This window comes from Triturus cristatus, chromosome 9 (genome assembly GCF_964204655.1).
Source record: "Triturus cristatus chromosome 9, aTriCri1.1, whole genome shotgun sequence".
NCBI classification, from domain to species: domain Eukaryota; kingdom Metazoa; phylum Chordata; class Amphibia; order Caudata; family Salamandridae; genus Triturus; species Triturus cristatus.
Genome location: NC_140592.1, coordinates 736,522,373 through 736,545,787, shown reverse-complemented (window position 1 = coordinate 736,545,787; position 23,415 = coordinate 736,522,373). Strand labels below are relative to the sequence as shown.

The 23,415-nt window shown below is 41.7% G+C and overlaps 1 protein-coding gene across 1 annotated transcript in view; it reads left to right on the top strand.

The window, feature by feature from the left end:
- LOC146798677 (girdin-like) overlaps window positions 1-23,415 on the top strand; it is a 439,241-nt gene that overhangs the window by 232,175 nt on the left and 183,651 nt on the right. Inside the window, exon 14 of the mRNA XM_085625977.1 lies at window positions 6,444-6,581. Within this exon, the coding sequence (XP_085482103.1) occupies window positions 6,444-6,581 (138 nt within the window). The remainder of the gene's footprint in view (window positions 1-6,443; window positions 6,582-23,415) is intronic.

Genomic DNA, 23,415 nt, shown 5'->3' with positions numbered 1-23,415 from the left:
TTACTACCTCTCTAGAATCTCTTCACAACCCAGGGTGTTGGAGAGCAGTGTCTGTCTGAACACTTGTTTCAGATCCTGGTTGTGTATTGCTCTGATGTCAGAGCAGTGAAAACATCAACTTGGGTTACACTTATCTGCCATCAGAGCAGTGAACAACCGCTTTTTGAAACCCATGTTCTCAATACTTGTTTCTTATGAAAGCCATGCAGTGCCAGCTACTTCTACGTTATGGATGCTGCTGTTAAATTGATAAGCTTGCCATCTGCTTCCACAAAAGAAACCAGACCTCAGGCACAGAGAAAGCAATGAATACAGTCATCTTGTTTAGTGAAAAAATTAACTGAGGATAATTGATACTGCATGGTTATGTGGGTTTCTGAAGTAGTCTAACTACATTAAAGTAACAATTGCAGTTCTTTTACTTAGGGTTCTCTGTCTGTCTGTTTCATTTGTTTACTTTCCCTTTTTCAGATCTGGTGTTTGCACAAAAAACTGAAAATCTCAGCATAATTGTTACGGACATTTTTACTTAAACTGAAATATTTTACTGGCAGGTTAATAAAACCTACTATAAGTTTTGACAGAGGACAGTGTGGAAAATCAGGGGAAGGGTCCTATATGCCTTGCCGCGTCTACTGGTGGGGCTTCTCACGGTTAGGGGAGGACACCTCACTGCTCGGCAGCTGGCCGAATGCATGGACGCTGGGATACTCACCATAGGGGACTGCTACGTGAATAACACACTGCATAGCTTCGCAGACCTGATGAGTGAGAAAAGCCTGCCAGGCTCCCAGTTTCTGACATATGGAACCCTCATGAGCACAATATGGGCTATTTTGGGGGGGGGGGGTGAACTCCAATCACACAATACTGTCTAGACACTGCTTACGTATGGAGGTGGGAGGAAGCTGGTCTCAAGCCTATCCTCTCAATGGCAATGTTGCTGATGAATAGGGTCGAGACGTACTTGGAGGATACTCTGGGATGTAAATTGATGCCCAGGGAATGCATATCAGCCCTACAGCCCACATGCCGCATTTCAAGAAACACCAGATTCATATATATATATATATATATATATATATATATATATATATATATATATATATATATATATATATATATATATATATATATATATATATATATATATAGAGAGAGAGAGAGAGAGAGAGAGACAGAGACAGAGACAGAGAGAGAGAGAGAGAGAGAGAGAGAGAGAGAGAGAGATAGATAGATAGATAGATATGCGTTTCGGACACTAGGTTGTGTCCTTGCTCACTTAACTAACAGGAAGGCTGAAATAATATTTAAAGGCACAGTGATGGTGCTGGTACGTGACGTGAATCGTCATTTTCATAAACATAGAAACAATACTTAATATGTATCGTTTTTTTAACACCACCGTATTGTAACCACCAGCTCATTGATTTAGAAGATTTAACCATATTAATCCATAATATAAGAACGCTTGTGTACAATGCTTTTACAATAGATGGCTGATGCAAATATGATCTTGATCCCATTGCTAATAAGCATATAAGTCTAATGCATAATGCTCGTCTATTTTTTTAGTAGATCTATATTTTACAGGACACAATGTAAATTTCATCAAGTAAATATATTATGTTCAAAATAGATGGTATTGATGATACAGGAGCCTAATATGGTAACAATCACTGCTTATATGCAAAGAAACATATATATGCATAAACGCTAATGATGTGCAAAAACAGCATTGAATAGGATAAAAACTGGTTCAAATACCCAATAACGTACATGATGTTATAATATACATGTGCAAACAACGCTATACTTTAGTGCAGATAATGAAGTGAACGCTAAAATAGAATAGTAAACCAGGTACAAATACCCAGTTGTTTTCAGACCTTCATAGTATACATGTTCAAATACTGCTGTGTTGATTGACTACAACGGGCATTCTATATAACAATGACCCGTGCCCATGTACATATAGAATACGTAGCTATATATATAATTATTATCCACAAGCTGTTCCAATAGCGCAATTATATAATGAAATGGCTAGAGGATAATAGTAAAAAAACACAGAACAGTGCTATTCAAGGTGCAAATGTGCCTATAATACGAAGAGTGCTAAAAGTGCTTACATGCTCAAACATTAATTTTTTGGGTTAACTCATATCATAATAAAGAGATGTGGCATCCATAATCGTTATTTGCATGATAACCATTACATTACCTAAAAGCCTAAAGTTAAAAAGGGGTAGGAAAAAATTGCTCTTACAACATTCTGTATTTAACATGGAGGTTTTAAAATCAAACCTATCCATATATGCGAGTGAGGCATAAATACACTATCTTTATATTATATCATGTCGAATAGAGTATTAAGAAATAAATGATAAAGGAGAAAACGAAAATCTTGAAAAGCATCAAAGCTAAGCGAGAAAATTGACTACATAGTGTTGTTGGAAAATCCCCTAATAAGTGGATACTTCCAGGGGTCACAATATTTCATGGTAGTAAAAAAGTTACTCGGGATAAGGTATCTATGTAGGTGTTCTCTTATATATAACAAATTGTTATAAGAAATTATATAGGTCTTCCCCTAAATTCAAGCCTGCCGGGGATTTGCTGTCGAGATTCACTATATAACGTGACTCTAACTGACGTAGTGTATTTTCTCTATTGCCACCCTTTTTGTTTGGTGCCACGGCATCGATAACAAAGTACTGTAAACAGTTGAGATTGTTATTATGTACAGCTTTAAAATGTCGGGCCACTGGGTAGGATTGGTCAGAGTTTACTATAGCTCTGAGATGTTGCAGGATTCCCACATACACCCGCAGTTTGGTGCTCCCTACGTAGCAGAGATTACAACTGCATTTAAGTACGTAGATGGCAAATTCTGTTCTGCATGTGTAGTGGGCCTTCAAAGCTATAGGAGTGTCAGAAAAAGGTGTCACATAAGTGACAGTGTTGAGGCCAAACTTGCATGCTCGACATGAGCTACACCTAAAAAATCCCTTACACAACTCAATTACCTACATGCTATATACCTTACCCAACACAGACTGAATGTCATAGAAGGCACTACGGACAAGGCATGCCCCTAAAACTCCATGATTGATGCAGGATTCATATTCATGGTATGGAACTGCCCAGTATTGTCTACTTACTGGCGTCAAGTGACACAAGTACTAGTGGAGGTCACACAGCACCCACGACTTGACACGCTACAGAGCTGCCTGCTGGGCCTTTACCCCAGAGCCCTGGTGAACAAGGTGTGCTCCAAATTAACTGACCTAGGCCTGTTACTGGCCAAGCGAGCGGTTGCTGTGGCCTTGCGATCACCTGATGGCCCGCCCCACAGTAGGTGGAAGGAAGAATTTATAGTGAGCGACAACTGAGGGGCACACCTTGGGAAAGGAGGAGCTACGAGGCTTAATGCGCAATCTTATCACAGATGACTGGGAGACCCTTCTAACCAATCTCACTGGATGGGAGGAAGAGTCACCCGAAGCACATTCCCCTGCCTCAAATGCTACACGGGCCACCAATATACACACACCACAAGAAGTAGAGCACTGAATAAGGTCTACTGGGCGGGTGGTGTGGACCACGCGAGCCCTGAGAGAAGGACTTCAGATTAATGAGGTGGAGTGGCGTTGAGTGGGTGAGACTAGTTCCTAGGTCTCTGTTGTTTCAAGTTACAATTGCCAAACTCATGCTCTGAATGTCGACCCAACGCAGCTAGGTAACCTGTATCACTGGTGATAGTAACCACTGAACACACCATGCTTGAAACTTTAAATGACAAAACTGTAGTATCTTGAAAATCATCCTTCAGTTTGGTTATTGTTTGCCACGCTTGGACACGCTTTGGTAGTTTTTTTTAGTACAAACTGTGTTTTACTGACATCAGGTGTTAGAGCCTTTCTTCTTTTATTGTAAAATGGGCCAAGGCCTCCTGCTTCTATTAAGGTAGCAATACTGTTTTGTACAAGTTCAAAGGGAGTATTTCATAAGAATCGTATGTTATGTCTATGTTATTGTCATCCTTTATCACCAAACTGGGTGGCTGGCCAGGCAATATGGCCATATCGACCCAGTAAATTGTTTCGTTCTCAGACTTGTGTTGCAATGACATTTTCATGGCCAATTGCAGACATGTTTAGGTCAAGCCTGGGCAGCGCATGCGCTGCTCTGCAAGGCATCCTGTATTCGTGTATGGACTTGAAGCTTCGCCCACTCTCCACCCATATTTTTCATTGGCTTGTGTCATTGTCCTTTGTAATTGCTGGCTTCTGATTCGTTAATAGGCTTGTTAGCCCCTCCTTAGTACCGCCTTGTCTTCATTTGTAACCTCCCATGAGGACTTGCTCTTTTACTCTGCTGTTACACAGTGTGTCTTATTTAGTCCGTAAGCACTATTTTCTTTTATGAGTTTCTCCTATAGCAGGCACGACATGCTTTCCTGCAACATTCAGCGCACCATGCACGCTTTGACTATCCAAGCAGCCCGGGACAGTGGCGGCCACTTCTTTGAAATGCAATAGTCTCGCATTTACAAGAGTTTGAGCTATTGGCATTGTAAATGACAATGCCTTTTATTTATGTGTTAATTATCAAAACAGATAAATAAAAGGCATTGTCATTTACAATGTCAATAGCTTAAACTCTCGCAAGTGCGAGACCTATTGCATTGCAAATGCTTGTTATGTGCAGTTGCAAAGAGGGCCCTTTTTGATTCTTTCGATTCACAAAACATTATCTGTTCCTCTAATATCCAAAGGCAACTTTAATCCATAATATCCTCTGCTTTGGATCTGAACTTTGACTTGCAGGGAGGCAACCAGTGGTTAGAATTACTTGTTGGATTCTTAATCCACGTTTTACTGCTGACAGGTCAGCACCCATCTCTTGTACTCCCAGAACATGAGAACAGCAGTAGGACTAATTTGTTTTCATTCATTCGGATTGGAATTGGCTTTAATTCCTATAAGAGATGGAACTTTTACCGAACTTTTACCGAGACAGTTTGCTAATCCAGATTACCTTTCTGCTAGGAGGAAAGTGAGATGTATTCTGGAATCTTTAATAGAATATGGGTCTGATTTGGGGAGGGGTGGTACCTTCAATTCTCTGAAACACTGTTGGTAACATGATTTTCTCCATTTCCACTAGCACTACTGTTGGCACAAAATCCTCTAGTGGACATGTCATGTATGGTGGAAATTATGCTAATCCATGCTTTCGAAGGAATCAACGTTACTACACATCTCAGTTGTATGCCATATCTTTTCAGTTGACCTTTTAAAACAATTGGCATTAATATGAGGAAAGAGCATTTGTCAGGGATAATCTTCCCATATCTAATTCTGCCGTTCTTTTCAGTTCTCTCATTTCCCCACCCCTGGGTCCTCCACATCACTCGTAGGTGCTTATCATGCCAGTAGTCATGGAAAGTGAAGTTTTGGGATGAGTGAATGAAGAGTAAAATATAGAAGCAGCAGTGCCTAGTTAGAGCCGATGGTTACAGGTGGGACCACCAGCACTCATTTTTTGGGACTAGCACAATTTTTTTCTCAACAGACATGAATCCAGCGCAAGAAAGAGAAAAGCACAAAAGGGTGAAAGAAGAGAAAGATAGAATGACAGTGAAAAGGGATGAAAATGAGCCACCAAGAGTGAGATAAAGGGGCAGGGAGTGTCTGGAGGTGCATTAATAATTAATAAAGTGAAATCGAGACTAAGCAGCCTTCATATTCAGCACCCTGATCTTCGATTGTGCCGGCACTGGGCTTCTGAGCATAACTTTGCGACCTTATTTGCAATTATATTATTTATTTTATTTTTACGTATTTTACATCATACAGTGCTAACTTGTGTTTGATGAAGATGTTTGTTGTACTGGTATTTGTGAATTTATCTGTGTTTTCTTGTTTGATTGCCTCTAGGATAGACCTGAGAAGAGGGTTTTTGGACAGTGATTATGAACCTATGAATCACTTGGTTTTCACAAGTGTCTTGTGTGTTTCTCAGCAGATGTATTTGCTAATGTTTTTGATTTTGGTGCGGGTCAGATAGTTACTTTACTTCAGTCTATCAGTTTGTTAGGGTGTTGTGACTTGTGTACGTGTGTGTTTTGCTTTTTTGAAATATGATTTTTGGAGGTTGTTAGTATGAAGGTGGATACAGTGTCTATGTCATTTATTAGAAATAGACTTGAACAACAAATTATCTTATATATGTTGCAAGAGAGCAAGCGTTGGGTGCATATATTTCCTCCTATTTGTCTGTGGAGTTGTTTCTGGTTTGGTGCTATGCTAATTTTGTAATCATTGTCTCCATTCTTGAGATGTATTATTTGAAACCATGAATGAATTGTCTGCTTTTCTGAAATGTCTCTTATCTCCTCTACTTTTGTTGGGCCTTTAATAACTCTTTGGCTGTAGGTGGAAAGAATAGAAGAGGACCTTCGCCATGAGAGGATGAGTAATGAGTCAATGGAGAAGCTGAATTCCACCTTACTCTTGGAGAAGGGCAGACTGGAACGAGCCTTGCAGACATTACAAGACCAGGCCAACAGGGAGGTGAGCACTTGATTCCATTAATGGGCCAGTATAGACTTCAGAAAATGTTTATTTGAAATTGCAACTAGTTTGTACATTCCTCTAGAATTGGATGCCGTATAGTTTAAGGGATGCCTTTTACAAGATGGCTTGAGATCTCCGTACGGGCCTAGCTCCTCTTTTAAGTGATCTGTGTCTCAGCCCCAACCTGACCATGCAAGTCCGTCCCCTGATTCCTCCTCTACCCTCACAATCATCCCCAGCTCCCATGATGTACTGGTGGTTGTTGAGAAGGAAGTTACTGAGCAAGCAGCAGTCATAGAGTCTCACCACAAACAAAATGTGAAGGAGGACATTGTCCCCAGTGCTCAGGCATATTTACCCTACTGATGCTTTTTGTAGGTGCATAAATACTTGAAACATCTATTTACTCTAGCCCTCACTGAGCTTGCCTTTCAGGCCAAATGGCTTCCACAGCATTTTTGGAAGGTTGACCCAACATCAGAGTACATGACCTTGCCCTGCTTCCTGTCGGCCCATATCCTCCTGGCTCAAGGCCCGAGATAGAGTTTGGCAGACAGGGTACTCCATTGCAAATGTAACAGAGTTTCCTGCCCGCCAAACCCTCAGTCCACACGCCTCATTTAGAGATGCAAATACTTTGTAAATGTTTAGTGGATGACTGACAAAACCAGTGGCTACTGTCCACCAAACTTAAGTACACTGTAAAAACCCACCATCACAGGGGTTCTTTTTAATGTACAGAGATGACCGCTGGGCTGGTGGTCATCAGTAAGTTTGGTGGACGAAGTATTCTCGAGATAGTGAAAGTAATAACCTCCACCATCCAGACGGACTCTACTCCGTAAACCAAACTCTAAATTAGACCCTCAGTTTCTTCTTGATTCCCCCTGTCTGTTTCGCTCTTAAGGAGAGAATGGACCATGGTAGTCTGGTTAGACTCATCTGATGCTTTGGACGAGGAGCAATTGGATATCAAGTTCCCAAAACTCTCCTAACTCCCCTCTGATTCACGCATTATTTGACCCTTCAAGCTGTACTACATACTTAGCTTAGACTCCATACCTAATGATGTAAGTTCTAAGCTTACTGAGATGGAGGCCTGTCCAGTCCTTCCTCCTCAGCTTTCCAGTGCCTCTGGTGCAATTACCTCTAACGCTGGACCATCTCTTGGTGTCTTAGCACCAATTCCAGTTTTCAGCATACACTTCACTCTACTGGCGCCACCTGCCCTTACTCATCTACTATCTCTGGACCCGTTCCAGCCATTCCAGCAGGGCATTTAGGAATGAGCAGTGCTCTCATGAATCTGTCCGTGAGGCCTGCTCAAGAGGCCACGTTTGAGAGAAGCAAACATGGACAATTATATGGTATACTATAAAGACCTGCACACAACACTGCCCATAAAATCCCCAGTGCCTCCATAAGAATACTGGCCATTGTATGGCAGTACTCCAGTATGCTCTGAAGCTTGAGGTAAAATATTCCCACTCAGCCAACAATTTCAAAGTCTTTGGACAGTAGTTATCAGTCTGCCCAGTCACCAGTAAGGCTCAGCCTCTAATAGTGATGGTCACTTCACCACCCTTCCAAAAGGGTAAGGAATCAAAATGTTTTGAAACATTCAGTGGAAATTTACCTGTTTGGTCGCTCCACCTCACACAAGCAGTGGATGAACATGTTTCAGTTTGCAGTTAAACAAATCGAGGTTCATGGAGAGCATTAATGACCTGAAAAGTGGTTATGCTAATAGAAACAAATTTTGAAATATGGCTGACATGCTTCTAGAAAGTGAGTGGGGTTGAGTGGAAACAACTAGAACATCAGAATAGGAAGCTGCAGCTTTGAAGGCATTAGGAGAGGGCAAAAACTTGGAAGATGGGAATGTAAACAAAAAATAAAAATAGGCCATGGAACTTCATTTCCTGTAAGGATAGGTGGAGAGGTAAGGCACTTCCTTTCTAGAGAGTGACACATGGGTGGGATTCTGAGTTTCAAACGTACGATATAGCTAAGCATTAGGGTGAGCGTTAGGTACCCGTCCTGCCTTGGGCAGTAGAGAGTGTCCCTGTGCAAGAGAAGAGTAAAGGAGGGTCAGGCTAGGTTCTACAGGAATGAAGCCGGGATAGCAGCGTGGAGCATTACTCCCCACAGGAGAGTTACTGAACAGGCACCTAAAAAAAAGAAAACAAACAACTTTTTATATGAAACATGTATGAAATTGTGGTAAGCAATAATGAAGAATCGTCTTTAATGTACGCAACACTTTCAAAGTCAACATTATTGCATGCAGCACAATGAACGGCATATATGACAAAAGTTTCCCCCCCAAATGCAGAGATCTCCCCATGGTAATCTATAGGGAAAAGTTCCCTATCACTTACCACATGAAAATCTCCGTCTGTCTTTGAAGTCTCCCTATGGTAAAGTATAGGAAAAAGTAGAAAAGTTTATTAAACCTAGAAAAATGTAGTTAACATATTTTTGTATTAAATATTAATGTACACAAACTGGGAAGGCCCTAGGACCTAATGGTATGCCTATTGAATTCTAAAAGAAATCATCAACTCAACTCATACCACATCTTCTTAGCATGTACGAAGATAGCTTGGAAAGAGGAGAGTTACCCAGGGATCAGCGTCTGGCAACGATAGTGGCAATACACAAACCAGGCACACCACCACAGGAATGTATGTCTTACCGGCCAATTTCATTAATAAATGCAGAAGCCAAAATACTGGCTAAAGCATTGGCCGTCAGGCTACAGCCATACCTTACGACGCTGATCCACTTAACCTGAGGCGGCTGTGCAGTGTTATGGCAGGCATGTCCACTATCAAGGAGGACACTGTCATTTTTTCCTTAGACGCACGCATGGCATACGACCTAGTCGAGTGGCCCTTCCTCTTCGCTGTCCTCAGGCATCTGGGTTTTGGCCCCAAGTTCACCGTGTGGGTCCAGTTGCTGTACACAAGGCCCCAGGCACAGGTGGTAGTAAACGGGCACATCTCGACTGACCTCCCCCTGGGAAGGGGGACAAGGCAGGGCTGCCCCTTTCGCCGCTCCTGTTCGCGCTCGTGCTGGAGCCGCTGGCGGCATGGATACGACAGGACCCGGTCATCCGAGGGTTAAATTGGACAATGGGATGGGAAGATCGTATTTCACTATACATGGATGATGTATTACTATACATGGCATCCCCTGCGCGTTCCATTAATTGCTAATTGGACATCTGCGCAGCATATGGGAGAGTCTCAGGTTACACCATAAATTGGGCAAAATCACTCCTGTGTGTGCTTAACGGCCCCCCTCCGCGGCTCCCACGGGACTGTGAAATGCATTTTACTGTCAGGGGATTTAAATACCTAGGACTATATGTTACACCCCAGCCCACACAGTTAATTGAGGAAAACCTCATGAAGCCCCTAAAAAGATTTTGCCGTGATGTTAAACATTGGCGAAGGGGTTCTAACACCGGCCACGTCACTCTGGGACACTCGACGGCTAGGCAAACTACGCAACACTAAGGTGTTCAGACAGTGGGACCTAATAGGTATCTCCAAGATAGGGGATCTGTGGAAAAAGGGTGAGGTCATTGACTTCTCTCACCTCCATGAAACATATGGACTGGCGCCAAAGGAAACATTTCGATACATGCAGATCAGACATGCACTCATGGGGTTTATCCCACCAGGAACGCAGCTACCAGAGGCCTCGCCAATAGAGGACAGACTTCTAACGGATTACCTAAGTAAAAAAGCCATTTCCCAAACTTACTGAAAAATAATAAACAATCAACCAGATCCCAAGACAACCCTTAAGGGGCGATGACAGGCTGACGTGGAAGAACTGGATGAGACAGATTGGCAGGAGGCAATCGCGTCCCCACGAGAGGTTGCGATATCCTCCAAATAAAAATTAGTGCAATTAAAAATCCTCCACCGAATTTACTATACGCGAATAACTATGCACCGACTAGGTCGGACGCCACACCACTCTGCCTGCGACAGTGTGGATTACCAGGCACATTCCATCACATACTATGGGATTGCCCAGGGATCACAACTTACTGGGAGACGGTCATGCACACGATTTCGCAGGTTAGTAGAGCTACTGTCTTGCCAGAACCGAAGAGATGTCTTCTCAACATCTGGGAGCCTACAGATCTGAACCATATGGCTCAAGAATGGGCGACGTTAGGTATGGTGATAGCAAAACGAAATATAGCTCAACACTGGGGAACGGGGAAGACTCCCACCCATCGCCATCGTGACATGGATAGTGCAATGATAGCAGAGAAGGCAGTATATGTACACAGAGGGTGCCCCAAGAAATGGACACGGGTGTGGGGAAAATGGAATGCTTTTCGGGGCAACATATGTGAACCCCCTCAGGTGGAGTTGATGTCAGATGTCAGTGAATAAATGATCAGGGCAAAAGATAAAGTGACGTTTACAATAATTCGCTGTAGCTATGTTGTCAATGAATAGGAGACATAAAATCAATGAACAGTAAGGAAATTTAAACAAGTACTATATGATGTCTTTGTATATCGTGTATGTGTCAGTAAACTTTAATGCTATGTAATGAAAGTTAACAGTTATAAAATGCCAATAAAAATGTTTTAAAATAAATATTAATGTACATTAATTGAATGTGTTTATGTCCAGTGTAGAACAAAAGAAATAATGCTTCCGCATTAATAAACTTAATTTTTAATTAACAATGTAATAAATTAAACATATAACATTGTTTCTCAAGTTTTAGTTGAAAAATAAAGTCACACCTAAAATTAAAAAAAAGATTGTTTTATCATGCATTAACAATTATTAAAAGTGATGTAGAGAATTAATTAAAAGTAATTTAATTGTATTTAATTAAAATTTAATATATGTGTAAATCAAACCAAATTTAAAATGCACCAACATCAGACGTTCTTCAGTAATAGTTGTACCTTAAATTTTAACTTTGTTTTTTTATTGAATTTCAATGGTTTTTCATTTTAATATAACATTTTTTGAAATCGTAGAGTTTACTGTCATTGATGGGAGTGTTATTAATTAGAGTGTGGTACAGTACAGTGGCAGAGAGTGTCATAAAGTGTACTGTTGTAGAGTATAGTGTCGTAGAGCATAGTGTCGTAGAGTGGAGTACAGTGGAGTGGAGTAGGGTAGAGTGGAATGGGGTACATTTGAGTGGCGTACAGTGGAATAGTGTACAGTGGAATAGTGTACAGTGGAATGGTGTAGAGTGGAGTATCTTAGAATGGAGTGTTGTAGAAGGGAGTGGCAGACTGTGGAATAGTACAGTGCAGTGCTACACATGGATTGGCGCTTAGTGCAGTGGTGTGGAGTGTAATAGCATAGAGTGGAGTGGTATAGAATTGAGTGGTGAACAATTGAATAGCATACAGTAGATTGGCAAAAAGTGGAGTGGCATACAGTGTAGGGCAGTAGAGGGTGATAGGGCACAGTGGAGTAGCGTAGAGTGTAGTGGCGTACAATGGAGTGAGATACAGTGTAGTGGCATACAGGACTGCGTAGAGTGAAATAGCATATAGTGGAGTGGCATAGAGTGGCATAGCATAGAATGTAGTTGCAAGAGTGGAGTAGCGTAGAGGGGCAAGTGCAGAGTGAAGGGGCATAGACTGGTGTGGCATAGAGTGGAGTGCCATAGAATGGAGTGCCGTAGAGTGGAGTGGGGTAGAGTAGAGTGGCGTAGAGTAGAGTGACGTAGAGTACGGCGGAGTGGCGTACAGTGGAATACCGTATATTAGAGAGGCGTACAGTGGAGTGGCTTAGAGGGGAATAGATAGAGTGAAGTACTCTACAGTGGAATAGTGTATAGTGGATTGGCGTGTAGTGTAGTAGAGTGCAGTGGCGTACAGTGAAGTGTGTTAGAGCGGATTGGCATACAATGGAGTGGCGTACAGAGGAGTGGCATAGAGTGAAGAGGCATACAGGTGAGTGGCTTAGAGTTGACTGGCGTAGGGTGGAGTGAGTTACAGTTTAGTGGCGTAAAGTGGAATAGCGTAGAGTGGAGTGACATAGAGTAGAGTGGAGAGGTGTACACTGGAGTGGCATACTGTGGAATAGTGTACACTGGTGTGGGGTAGAGTGGATTCGAGTGGAATGGCATACACTGGAGTGGCATACAGTGGAATAGTGTACATTGGAGTGGGATAGAGTGGAGTGGCCAAGTTTGGAGTAACGTAGAGTGGAATAGCGTAAAGTGGAGTGGCATTCAGTAGAGTAGCGTAGAGTAGAGCCGTGTGGAGTGAGGTACAGTTTAGTGGCATACTGTAGTATTTCATAGACTAGAGTGAAGTATTGTAGAGTGGAGCGAGATACAGTGTAGTTGGGTAGAGCGTACTGGGGTACAGTGTAATAGCGTACTGTGGACTGTTCTAGAGTGGAGTGGTGTACAGAGGAATAACGCAGAGTGGAGTAGAGTAGAGTGGCATACAGCGGAGTGGTGTAAAGTAGAATAATGTTGAGTGTTACTGGCGTGCAGTGTAGGGGCGTAGAGTGGAAAGGCATATAATGAACTAGCATAGAGTGGAGAGACATAGAGTGGAGTGTTGAACAGTGGTTAGCGTAGAGTGTAGTACTTTAGAGTGGAATGGTGTAGAGTAGAGTGGAGTTGCATAGAGTGGAATAGCCTACAGTGGAGTAGCAGAGAGTGGAAGGACATAAAGTGTATTGGCGTTCACTGGAGTGTCACAAAATGGAGTGTCGAACAGTGCAATGGCAAAAAGAGTAGTGCTGTAGAGTGTAGTTGGATAAAGTGGAGTGGCGTAGAATGGATTAGCATAGAGTGGAGTGGTGTAGAGTGGAGTGGCATAGAGTACTAGTGTAGAGTCGAGTGGCGTGGAGTGCTGTGGCATAGGGGGTAGTAGCATACAGTGGAGTGTGGTATTTGAAGCAGACATAGTGTGAAAGTGTGGTAACTGATGTTGATGTAATGTGGGAGAAAAATACTGTAAGTAATTTTAAAGTTATACATTTGAAAAAATACTTAGGTATATATTATGCTGCAGAATACCGCAGTCTGGATTAGGGTCTTGGATCTAGGTAAGCAGTAGATTTTATTGTTGTTCCCTACCTATTACCACTTTTATAGTGGTAATAGGTAGAGAAATGTATTTATAATCTTCTATATATTTTTACAGCAGTTTAGGAAGAACTGCACATTTAAAAAAATAATAATAATTAAGTAGCACTGTTGTTTGTAAGTATTACAGCAGTACTCCGTAGACGTTTTAATGAAGATTTAAATATGTTAAAATTGGAAAATACACTGTAGTATTTCTTCATTCTCCAGTTTTGGATCTTTTTGGATTCACTTGCTTGGTTCATTCCTAGTCTTCGAGGTGGGAGTCCCATGGTACAACTGAAAACGAAGTACAAGTTATATACATAGCCCAGAAGGGTTGGAAAACACTCACTACAGTAACATATCCACATCATTACATAAGAACTAAACTCCAGTCAATCAGACAGCAACATTCTCTAGAACACTCTCCAAAGAGGCTTCACTCCCTCAGATTTTCTACCGAATGTTATGTGAAGGGAGTCTCCCTGAGTCTTGCTCAGTTTTGCAGATGTTTCACCTGTTTATATATATTCCAGACAAGAAACACTGTCTGCTGTTCAAACCTGACTATTCAAGATGTCGGATTCAACCAAAAAAGGATTCTCAGACTGTGTGGAACCTGTAAGAATAAAAGGCTACACTCAGAGTATCCTCACAAGGAATGCATTTAGTGCCTCCACCCTTCCCATAAGGTAAAAGACTGTAAAATATGCTGCACCTTTTCTTCAAAAAACATTAAAGGCAGGGAGGAGATGCTTTTGATATAGCTTCTAAAATTTAAAGCCAAGGACACTCCACCTCTACTTTCTGAGGAGGATGAGGAAGATTCCTGGATATCTCAGAGGAAGCTTCCATAAAATGGAAAGCTCAGGAGGCCCAATGCCTTATATATCACCAAGGAAAGCTCATGGGTCATCTAAAGAGCATGTTTCGTCAACTGAACGCTCCCTCAAGCATTTAAAAGAGCTAAAAAATATCGAAATCACAACCTATAACATCTCCTCCACAGTTGACATTACATTTCAAGCCCCTCTTCAATACTGTTGATGGAAAAATCCACCTTAACATGGACGAAAAAACTGATGAAGAATTTTTTTTCGATGGCAACACCGTCAACAGCAACAATGGTGATGACCACATCGTCGATGTGAAGAAAACACACCTGCGTTTTCAACTGAGACATCGTCGATGAGAAAGCTGTCCACGACTCAGTTGATAATGGTGACAGTGACACCTTGGATGACTCAAGCACCGATTATGTCGATGATGACATCGTTGATGTCATTGTCGATGATACTGTCGACGACAAAGGCAATACATTCTCAGTCAGCTTTACTGATGGCAGAACACACCTCTCCAAGTAAAATTTCACTACTTCCGGCAATCCATTTGCTTGATGAAGAGGATTCGGATGATGAAGGATTTTTTGGAACAGCCCATGGTCCTTCTGAAGTAAATAACTCTTCTGAAGTGCAATGTCCTAATAAGCCTATTCCATACATGGAACACTATCAACCATATGGCCATTATCAGCCTCACGAGGACATGGTCCAAGTACCAAGAGCCTCGGTTCATGATCTGCAAAGCATGTTGCAAGATTGTTACAATAGATTTCTGGAACCCTCAAAGGTTATATCATCCCACAACAAATGCAATCCCCATAATCTCCTTGAGTGCAAACTTCTCCTCCATGCACACCACGTAATCTTCTGGTGGTGCATACACCAAAAGAGACACCAGCATCAAACTTTGCAGTTCCATCTGCAGATGATGGAACATCTTCTGAAGAGGAATGTGAAGTACCATATAACCAAAGTCCATCCAATGAATGGGACGACTACCTGCTTCTGATACCATCCTGTCTGGATCCCCATCTGGTGGATTCTCCTCCTGATGATATTGGGGGATTTGGTGATCTCATGGAAAGAACAGCAAAAAGGTTTGACCTTCAAATGTCAGTAAAGCAATCAAGTTTTTTTTTTTGCATGACATCAAGGAGCCTGCTAGAAAATCAATTACTGCAATCCCTGTGGAGGATTTCACCTGGTAGGAAGATGTAAAAATAATGAAAAATACAGCAACAGTTTCTGCTGTCTTACCCAGAATGGGTAAAAAGTATTAGGCACTTGAGAGTTCACCAGCTTACTTAATAGGACACCTGAAGCCGGGCTCCATCATAACTCAAGCAGCTCAACGCTGTTCAAAAAATCCCTCTGCGCCCATCTCAACACTGTTTGATATGGATGGTAGACATTTAAATAGTATAGGCAAGGGTTTTACCACAATGGCAGCAACTACTGTTTGAGCGAACAATTCTCTAGCGATCCTTGGCTGCTATGGCAGGCAAATGTGGTCAGATATTGCTCCGTTCATAGATCGCCTATCGGAGGATTTAAGGATGGAAGCAAAAAAGATTCTGCAGGAGAGTGAAAGAACCTCGTCTGAAGTTATTGACTGTGCAGTGGATATCGCTTCTACTAGTTTTTGATAATTAGCCAGTGCTGTTCTCCTCTGCAGGCCAGAGTGGCTAAAAGCTACTTCCTTCAGAGCTGATGTCCAGAGTGAGATACTAGATATGCTGTATGACAGAGAGACATTATTTGGCAAACATATTGACGGTGCTTTATAGTCAGTAAAAATGAATACATACACAGCAATGTCACTGGATACTCTACAAATGAGGCGGATGCCTTTTCAAGGAATAAGAAGCAGACGTCTATTTTCCTCTAGATGGATATCAGCCTTATTGATCTCAAGAATACCAGCCTTTCAGCAACAATACAGGCCCCAGTATCCTCACCATTAAAGCCAGCCACTGTCACCGGCTTGTAACAAACAAATGATAAGAGAAGCAAGCAAACTTTCTAAGGACGGGATACAAGTACAAAGCAGTGACAATGTGAAATTACCCAGCTACTCACACACTGTTCCGGGAATCAGGAGGCAGAAGGACAGCAAATTATTTAGAGCAGTGGAAATTATTAGGACTTGACAAATGGGTTTTAGATTTACTAGCCTACGGCCATACTGTAGGGTTGACAAGAAAACCACCTCATGCACCTCCAAGAGGAGCGTCCCTGACTCATCTCCAACAACTGCAATTGGAAATATCAGCCATGCACAGCAAAGGTGCTATAGAAAGGGAACTCCACAACCAGAAAGGGATGGGGTTTTATTCCTGATTCTTTTTGATCAAGAAAAGAATGAGGGAATGGAGGCCCATCTTGGATCTGCAGAGATTGAACAAATACCTAAGAAAGCAGTCATTGTGCATGGTCACTCTTCAAGAGATACTCCAACTTCTCAATCACAGAGACTACATGACAACTCCAGATCTCCAGGATGCCTATTTTCACATCCCAATTCACCCACAGTATCCAAAAGTTTAGAGATTCATAGTAGCCGGCGTTTACTATCAGTTCAGTGTCCTCCGTTTTGGACTCAAATCTGCCCCTCGCATTTTCACAAAATGTGTGGATCCAGTGACAGCTCATTCGAGATATAAAGGTTATCAAATGTTCCCATACCTCAACTATTGGTTGATACAGGCACCTACTGGTTGAGATACAACCAAAGGTCTAAGGGGCTGTCGGGCTTGACCCTCAACCGCCAAAAATCGTCACTTCATCCATCACGAACTATAACATTTTTGGGAGCTATTTTAGATATCATATGGGACAAAGCATATCTAATATAGGACAGACAGGCCAGACTCAAATTCTTAGCAGAGAAATTACTGAAAAGAAGGTATGTTTCGAATCGCATCTTCAAATCCCTTCTAGGGATAATGTCATCTTGCATTCCTCCAGTCACATTTTGCTGTCTTCAAATGCGAACTCTATAGAAAAAGTTAGACAAACAATGACTACAAACTAAAGGCTCTTTCGAGAACATCATCCATATCACTCTGAGCATGAAAGAGTCTCTTCCCTGGAGGACTCAAGACAAGAATCTTTCCATAGGATTAAGATTCCTACCTTAAAGGGACGATTTTGTGGTGACAAAGGATGCCTTCCTTGATAGGTGGGGGGGCTCCCCTTCAGAATTTAAAAATAAGGGGGAAGTGGGCTCCACAACACAGAACTCTTCACATAAATCTATTGGAAATCACAGCAGTGACACCGAGTCTGCAGTCCTTCCTTCCCAGAGTAAAAGGATCATCAGTGCTGATATGCACAGACACCTCTAAAATCCATGCATTACATCAACAGACACGGTGGCAGAAGATGTCAAGCACTGTCTCATGAAGCTCAGAAGATTCAGTTAAGAGCAGGACATGTTTCGGAATAAGGAACGTTATAGTGGATACATTAAGCAGAACCAAAGCAGCTGCCACGATTCAGAGCTCAACCAAGATACTCTAGACAATACCTTCTCTCTTTGGGGCAGACCACATCTAGACCTCTTTGCGACTCATAAGAACCGAATATGCCAGTTCTTGATAAGTTGGAAACTACAGCTGGGGTCATGAGGAAGTGCATTTTTGATAAGATGCTCAAGGATCTTTGCTTACTCTTTTCCCCTGATCCCATTGATCCCGAAGCTTCTGAACAAGATGAAGTGAGAGCCATGCAAGATAATTTTAATAGCACAAAATGGCCCAGACAGTATTGGTTCACCAAACCAATCCTGCTATCAGAAAAACAGCGTATTTGTCTAAAATAATTTTCGGCTTAAGTATCAATGAACCACAACCAAATACTTCATCCGGATCTGTCATCCTTACACTTATCAGTAGTTTGCAAGCCTGAATATCCAAAAGGAATGTAAGGAAATTCTTGCTAAGGCCAGAAATGATTTCCACCAGCTAAACTTTTCAACATCAATGGAAATGCTTCTGTTTATGGTGTCAAAAGTCACAATCAGCTCCCTCAGAACGTATTCTACCCTAAGTGCTATATTTAGCAAAAACAAGTCTGGCTCATACTTCGATTAAATTACACTTAGCAGCTATATCAAGATTTCGAAATCATCTGGTTCAACATCTCTGTGTTCCAATAGGATTTATTGAATACATCTTTAAAAAGGATTTTCCTAGGCTTCCCCCCAATAAAACATCCTCCCCCATCTTGACATCTTGATTTAGTCATTTCACAGTTGATGAGGGCTTCATTTGAATCCATTCACAAAGCTGAGATGAAATTTCTGTTGTGGAAAATTACACTTTTATTAGCCTTGATGTCTGCAAGAAGAGTAAGTGAAATATAGGCTTTCATAATTAAAGAACACTTTCTATAGTTCAGAGAAGATATAGTGATATTATGGACCAACCCAGATTCATTCCAAAGGTTTCAACATAATCTTAATGAACATATAGTACTGAAGACATTCTTTCCAAACCCACAGGATGCATTGGAAAAGACGTTCCACACATTAGGGGCCCGATTACGATGTCGTTAGGAAACTGTCCAAAACTAATCGGTTCTGGAATAGTTTCCATACGAATCGGGTCCTGTGAGTCCGGACAACCGATTACGATGCTTCCCAACATCATTCAGTCGTACTGCATTGACTTCAATAGGAGCCTGTGTTCCAAATGAGAACACAGGCTCCCATTTATAAAAGGGCTGGTTGGGGAAAACCTTGCACCCTGTGACGGGCACCCCATGGTGCCTGCCACATTGGGCATGGTTGGGAAGAGGGGTCCCTTGCGTACCCCCACGGGCCACATTAGTAAGTCTCAGTATGAAGGGGGTCCCGCAATGGATCCCCAAAGATTCTGGCAGCCGGTTCGTCTTGGGCAAACCTAATCGGTACGGTTGTCCGAATCGGTCATCGTAATCACTCGTCTGGAAACCGTGTCCATAGAGCTGTACGAATCGGCTCTGAAAGAGTCGGGCTGTCCGGATGCCTTTCGGATCTGACTTGCTCTGCTCGAATGGTTGCTGGGCATAGTAATCGGTCGTTGGGAAATCTGTACGATTCGGTAGGAAACAAGGGTTCCGAATCGGATTCTGCAATACCAAATCCCATCTGGAACCTTTCCTAACGACATCGTAATCGGCCCCTAGGTGTTAAAAGATGCCTAAAATTTCATGTGCACCATACACAACAGTCCAGAAAATATGACTGATTATTACTGGTTGCATATGGTAACCTTCAAAAAGGGTTTCCAATCTCTAAACAGAGTATTGCACGGTGAATTGCTTCAGCTATCCAGTTTTGTCACCGTACAGCCGGAAAACCTCTGCTGGCTACGGTACAAGCGCACTTTACAAGAAGTGTCTCTACGTCTACTTCTCTTTTTGCTGAAGTGTCTCTTCAAGACATTTATAGAGCAGCTTCTTGGCAAAGCAGCACACGTTTACGCAGCAATCCTGTCTGGACTCAATAGTGCAGAGGGATGCGGCATTGGGACAAGCAGTATTGCCTTATTTATTGCAAAAAGGTGAGCCTTTATTTCTTCTGTTATCCTACCATCCACTACTTTGTGTTCATGATTATTACTGTGCATTGTTTTAAATACTAGTTATTCTGATTCAAGCATGGGAATCTATTTAAGATCCAATACTGGAGAAGAAAATAAGTTACTTATCTGTAATTGTGATTCTCCCATATTGGTATCTTTCATAAATTCACGAGACCCATCCTCCTCCCCTAGGGGGCTCACCATATCTGATGGGATTATATTTCTTTCCCACTAGTGCTTCTAAAGAAGAGAAGCCTCTTTAGGGAATGTTCTAAAGGGGGCTGTCGTCCGATTGGCTGGAGTTTAGTTCTTTTATAATGTGGTGGATAAGTTACTGTAGTGAGTGTTTTCTAGCCCTTTTGGGCTATGTATAACCTGTACCGCTGTACCATGTGACTCCCACCTTGACGACGGGGAATGATTCAAGCATGTCAATCTATGACAGATGCCAATACCTGAGAACCACAGTTACAGGTAAGTACCCTATATTCATATAGGGCACTACAGTGTATTTTTAATTATATATATATATATATATATATATATATATATATATATATATATATATATATATATATATATATATATATATATGTATATATATATATATGTATATGTATATATACACAGTAGTCATTATTTGTTTATTTATATATCTATTCAAGCACTTGCACTTTAAAACACTTGATAAAGCATTGGTGAAATCAAAGTTGAAAAAAACAAGAAAGAAAAAAATGGTATAAAAAAACCAACCACCTGACAGAGCGTGTCATGTGATCAAGGCCCTTCCGGGCTGAAACGCGTCATTGCTGTAGAGGTCATGGAGAGTAAAGAATAAAGCAGTTGCTGGATTACCTGGTGGTCTGTGCTTCGTTGATTGCAAAAGCGTGCGTAAGCCTACGAAGTTCATAGGAATATATATATATATATATATGTATATATATATTGCACAGAAGTTCTCTCCACACATCCACTGGGAAAGAAGGCGAGCCGCACCGGTCTTGCTGGAAAAGTGTAAAGTTTATTCACACCACCGGCAGAAGACGCGTTTCGGCTGACAAGCAGCCTTGGTCACATGACCTCACTTGTGAACCAGGAAGTATATATCACAGTTTCGATTCAGGCACGTCGCAACACAGACTTGGTCAAAACTAAGGTGGTTTACAGGGTTTTGCAGTGTCGTTCATTTTATAAAGACTGTAGTAGTCAGAGAAAGAAAAATGATTTAAACAAATGTCTTATGACCCATGACATTATTATTCAGTTAATATTAGGGTCGGCAAATTAGAAGTCTGGAATAACGTGAATTACTGAAACATTTCACATGGCATTTATAACGGTAACTTTCGAAATAATACTGGAATGATCGTCAATGCATCAGAGTTCTGCAGAGGGGGAGTGTTGCTATGTGATGTTTAACATAAACAAGAGGCAATTGCTTCATTGCTATGGTGCTAGTGCATACTTGTATAGTACCAAGGCCAAGTGTCCCAGCTCCGCACTATGTGTCTATATCTAAAAAATCATAATAATAATGGGTGCACATAAAGGTATAGTACCCTTATCTTAATACAGTACATGTCTATCCAGTGATGGATGTGCGCATACCAGGAACTTAACCAATACATCATATCCGTGACTATTCGTTGTGAAATCGTCTATCCATGAGCCCCCGAGCTGCAGAAACAATGAAAGAAGATAATAATACATTAGTGCCTTGACATATATTAGATACAAAGTGGTCATGTTATATCGAAAAATCAAGATAAAGCAAAAATGTTTCAGATTCGTCAATAGTCCATTTGTTCGAAAAAACAAGCCACCAAGGACCAACAGAAATATGCATTGAATTTCAGAAATCAGAATTATCAAATAAAACTGGTTACAAAGAAGGGGGCCAAGCCTGGCTAAAAAACATACAAGAACATTTTACAAATGTGAATACATTTCTTCATCGTTATTGAGCCCTATCGGAAAAAGGCTGCCTGTCTGCAAAATGAAGCGAGATTCTAGTCTTCTCAGGGACTGTACTCTATTGCCACCTCTAGGATGCTTAGGCACACTGTCAAGCGCAAAGAACTTTGCTTTTGTCCAATCGCTGGAATGGAATTCCCTGAAGTGTCTGGCAGTACTGTAACTCAGATCCTGGTTAGTGATTGCTCGCCAGTGCTCCAAAATGCGTTTCTTCACTGGAAAAGTTGTTGACCCTACATACCACTTAGAGCACGGACATGTGATGGCGTAAACTACGTAGTCAGTATTGCAGTGGATCAATTTAGGGATCCTCCACAATTTCCCTGTTCTCTGCAGGTTGACCTCTCTAACATCCTCAGAATGGCTACATGCTTTGCATTTCCTGCATCGCTTAAAACCCTTACCTTGTTCTAGCCAAGTCCCTTTCTTAGGTTTAAAATGGCTGTTTACCAGTAGATCTTTGAGAGACGGATTTTTCCTGAAGGAGAAGGATGGGTTAGATCCGATCCTCACTGACAAGATGTTGTCCTGCGTAAGGATATCCCACCTTCTTTTCAAAATACTTTTCAGTTGATCTGTCTGGGTGGAAAAGGTAGTTATAAATCTGAGTGGTGTCACATCTGTAGGAGTGGTTTTTTGTGCTCTAGTTGCTTTGAAAAGGGGCTCAGTTCTGTTAATACTGTCTACTTTGCTTATCCCTTTTGCCAGCATTTTGTCAGTGTACCCCCTCTCCTTAAATCCGGTCAGCATATCCTTTTTTGTGTTTTGATATGCCTCTTCAGTGCTGCAATTGCGTTTGGCTCTGGGTAGTTCCCCAGAGGGGAGACTCCACCTAAAACTAGGCATATGGCAGCTAGTAGCATGTAAAATGCTGTTGCCAGAAGTTTCTTTTCTGAAGAGGGTTGTAGCTAGGGTGTTATTAGTGATCATGAGTTTGATATCTAGAAAGTTTACAGTCTGTTGGCTATGTACCATGGTGAATCTCAAGTTCATGCAGTTCTCATTAAGAGCATTGTAAAACAGCAAAAGTTCACATTCCATTCCCTCCCAGATGAAGAAAATATTGTCTATGTACCTTAGCCATAGATTGATGCTTTTAGTCCATCTTTCCAGGTTCTCACTCCAGAGCACTTGCCTCTCCCACCAGCCCACAGTGAGGTTCGCGTAGCTGGGAGCGAAGCAAGTGCCCATCGAAGTACCCTGTGTTTGTTTGTACCAGCTACCATTGAACATAAAAACATTCTCAGTTAGGCACATTTCGATCATTTGGAGGATCATCTGTGTATGACCAATCAGATGTGTGCTCCTCGTCTTAAGGAAATCCTGGCAGGCTCTTATGCCGTCACAATGGCGGAT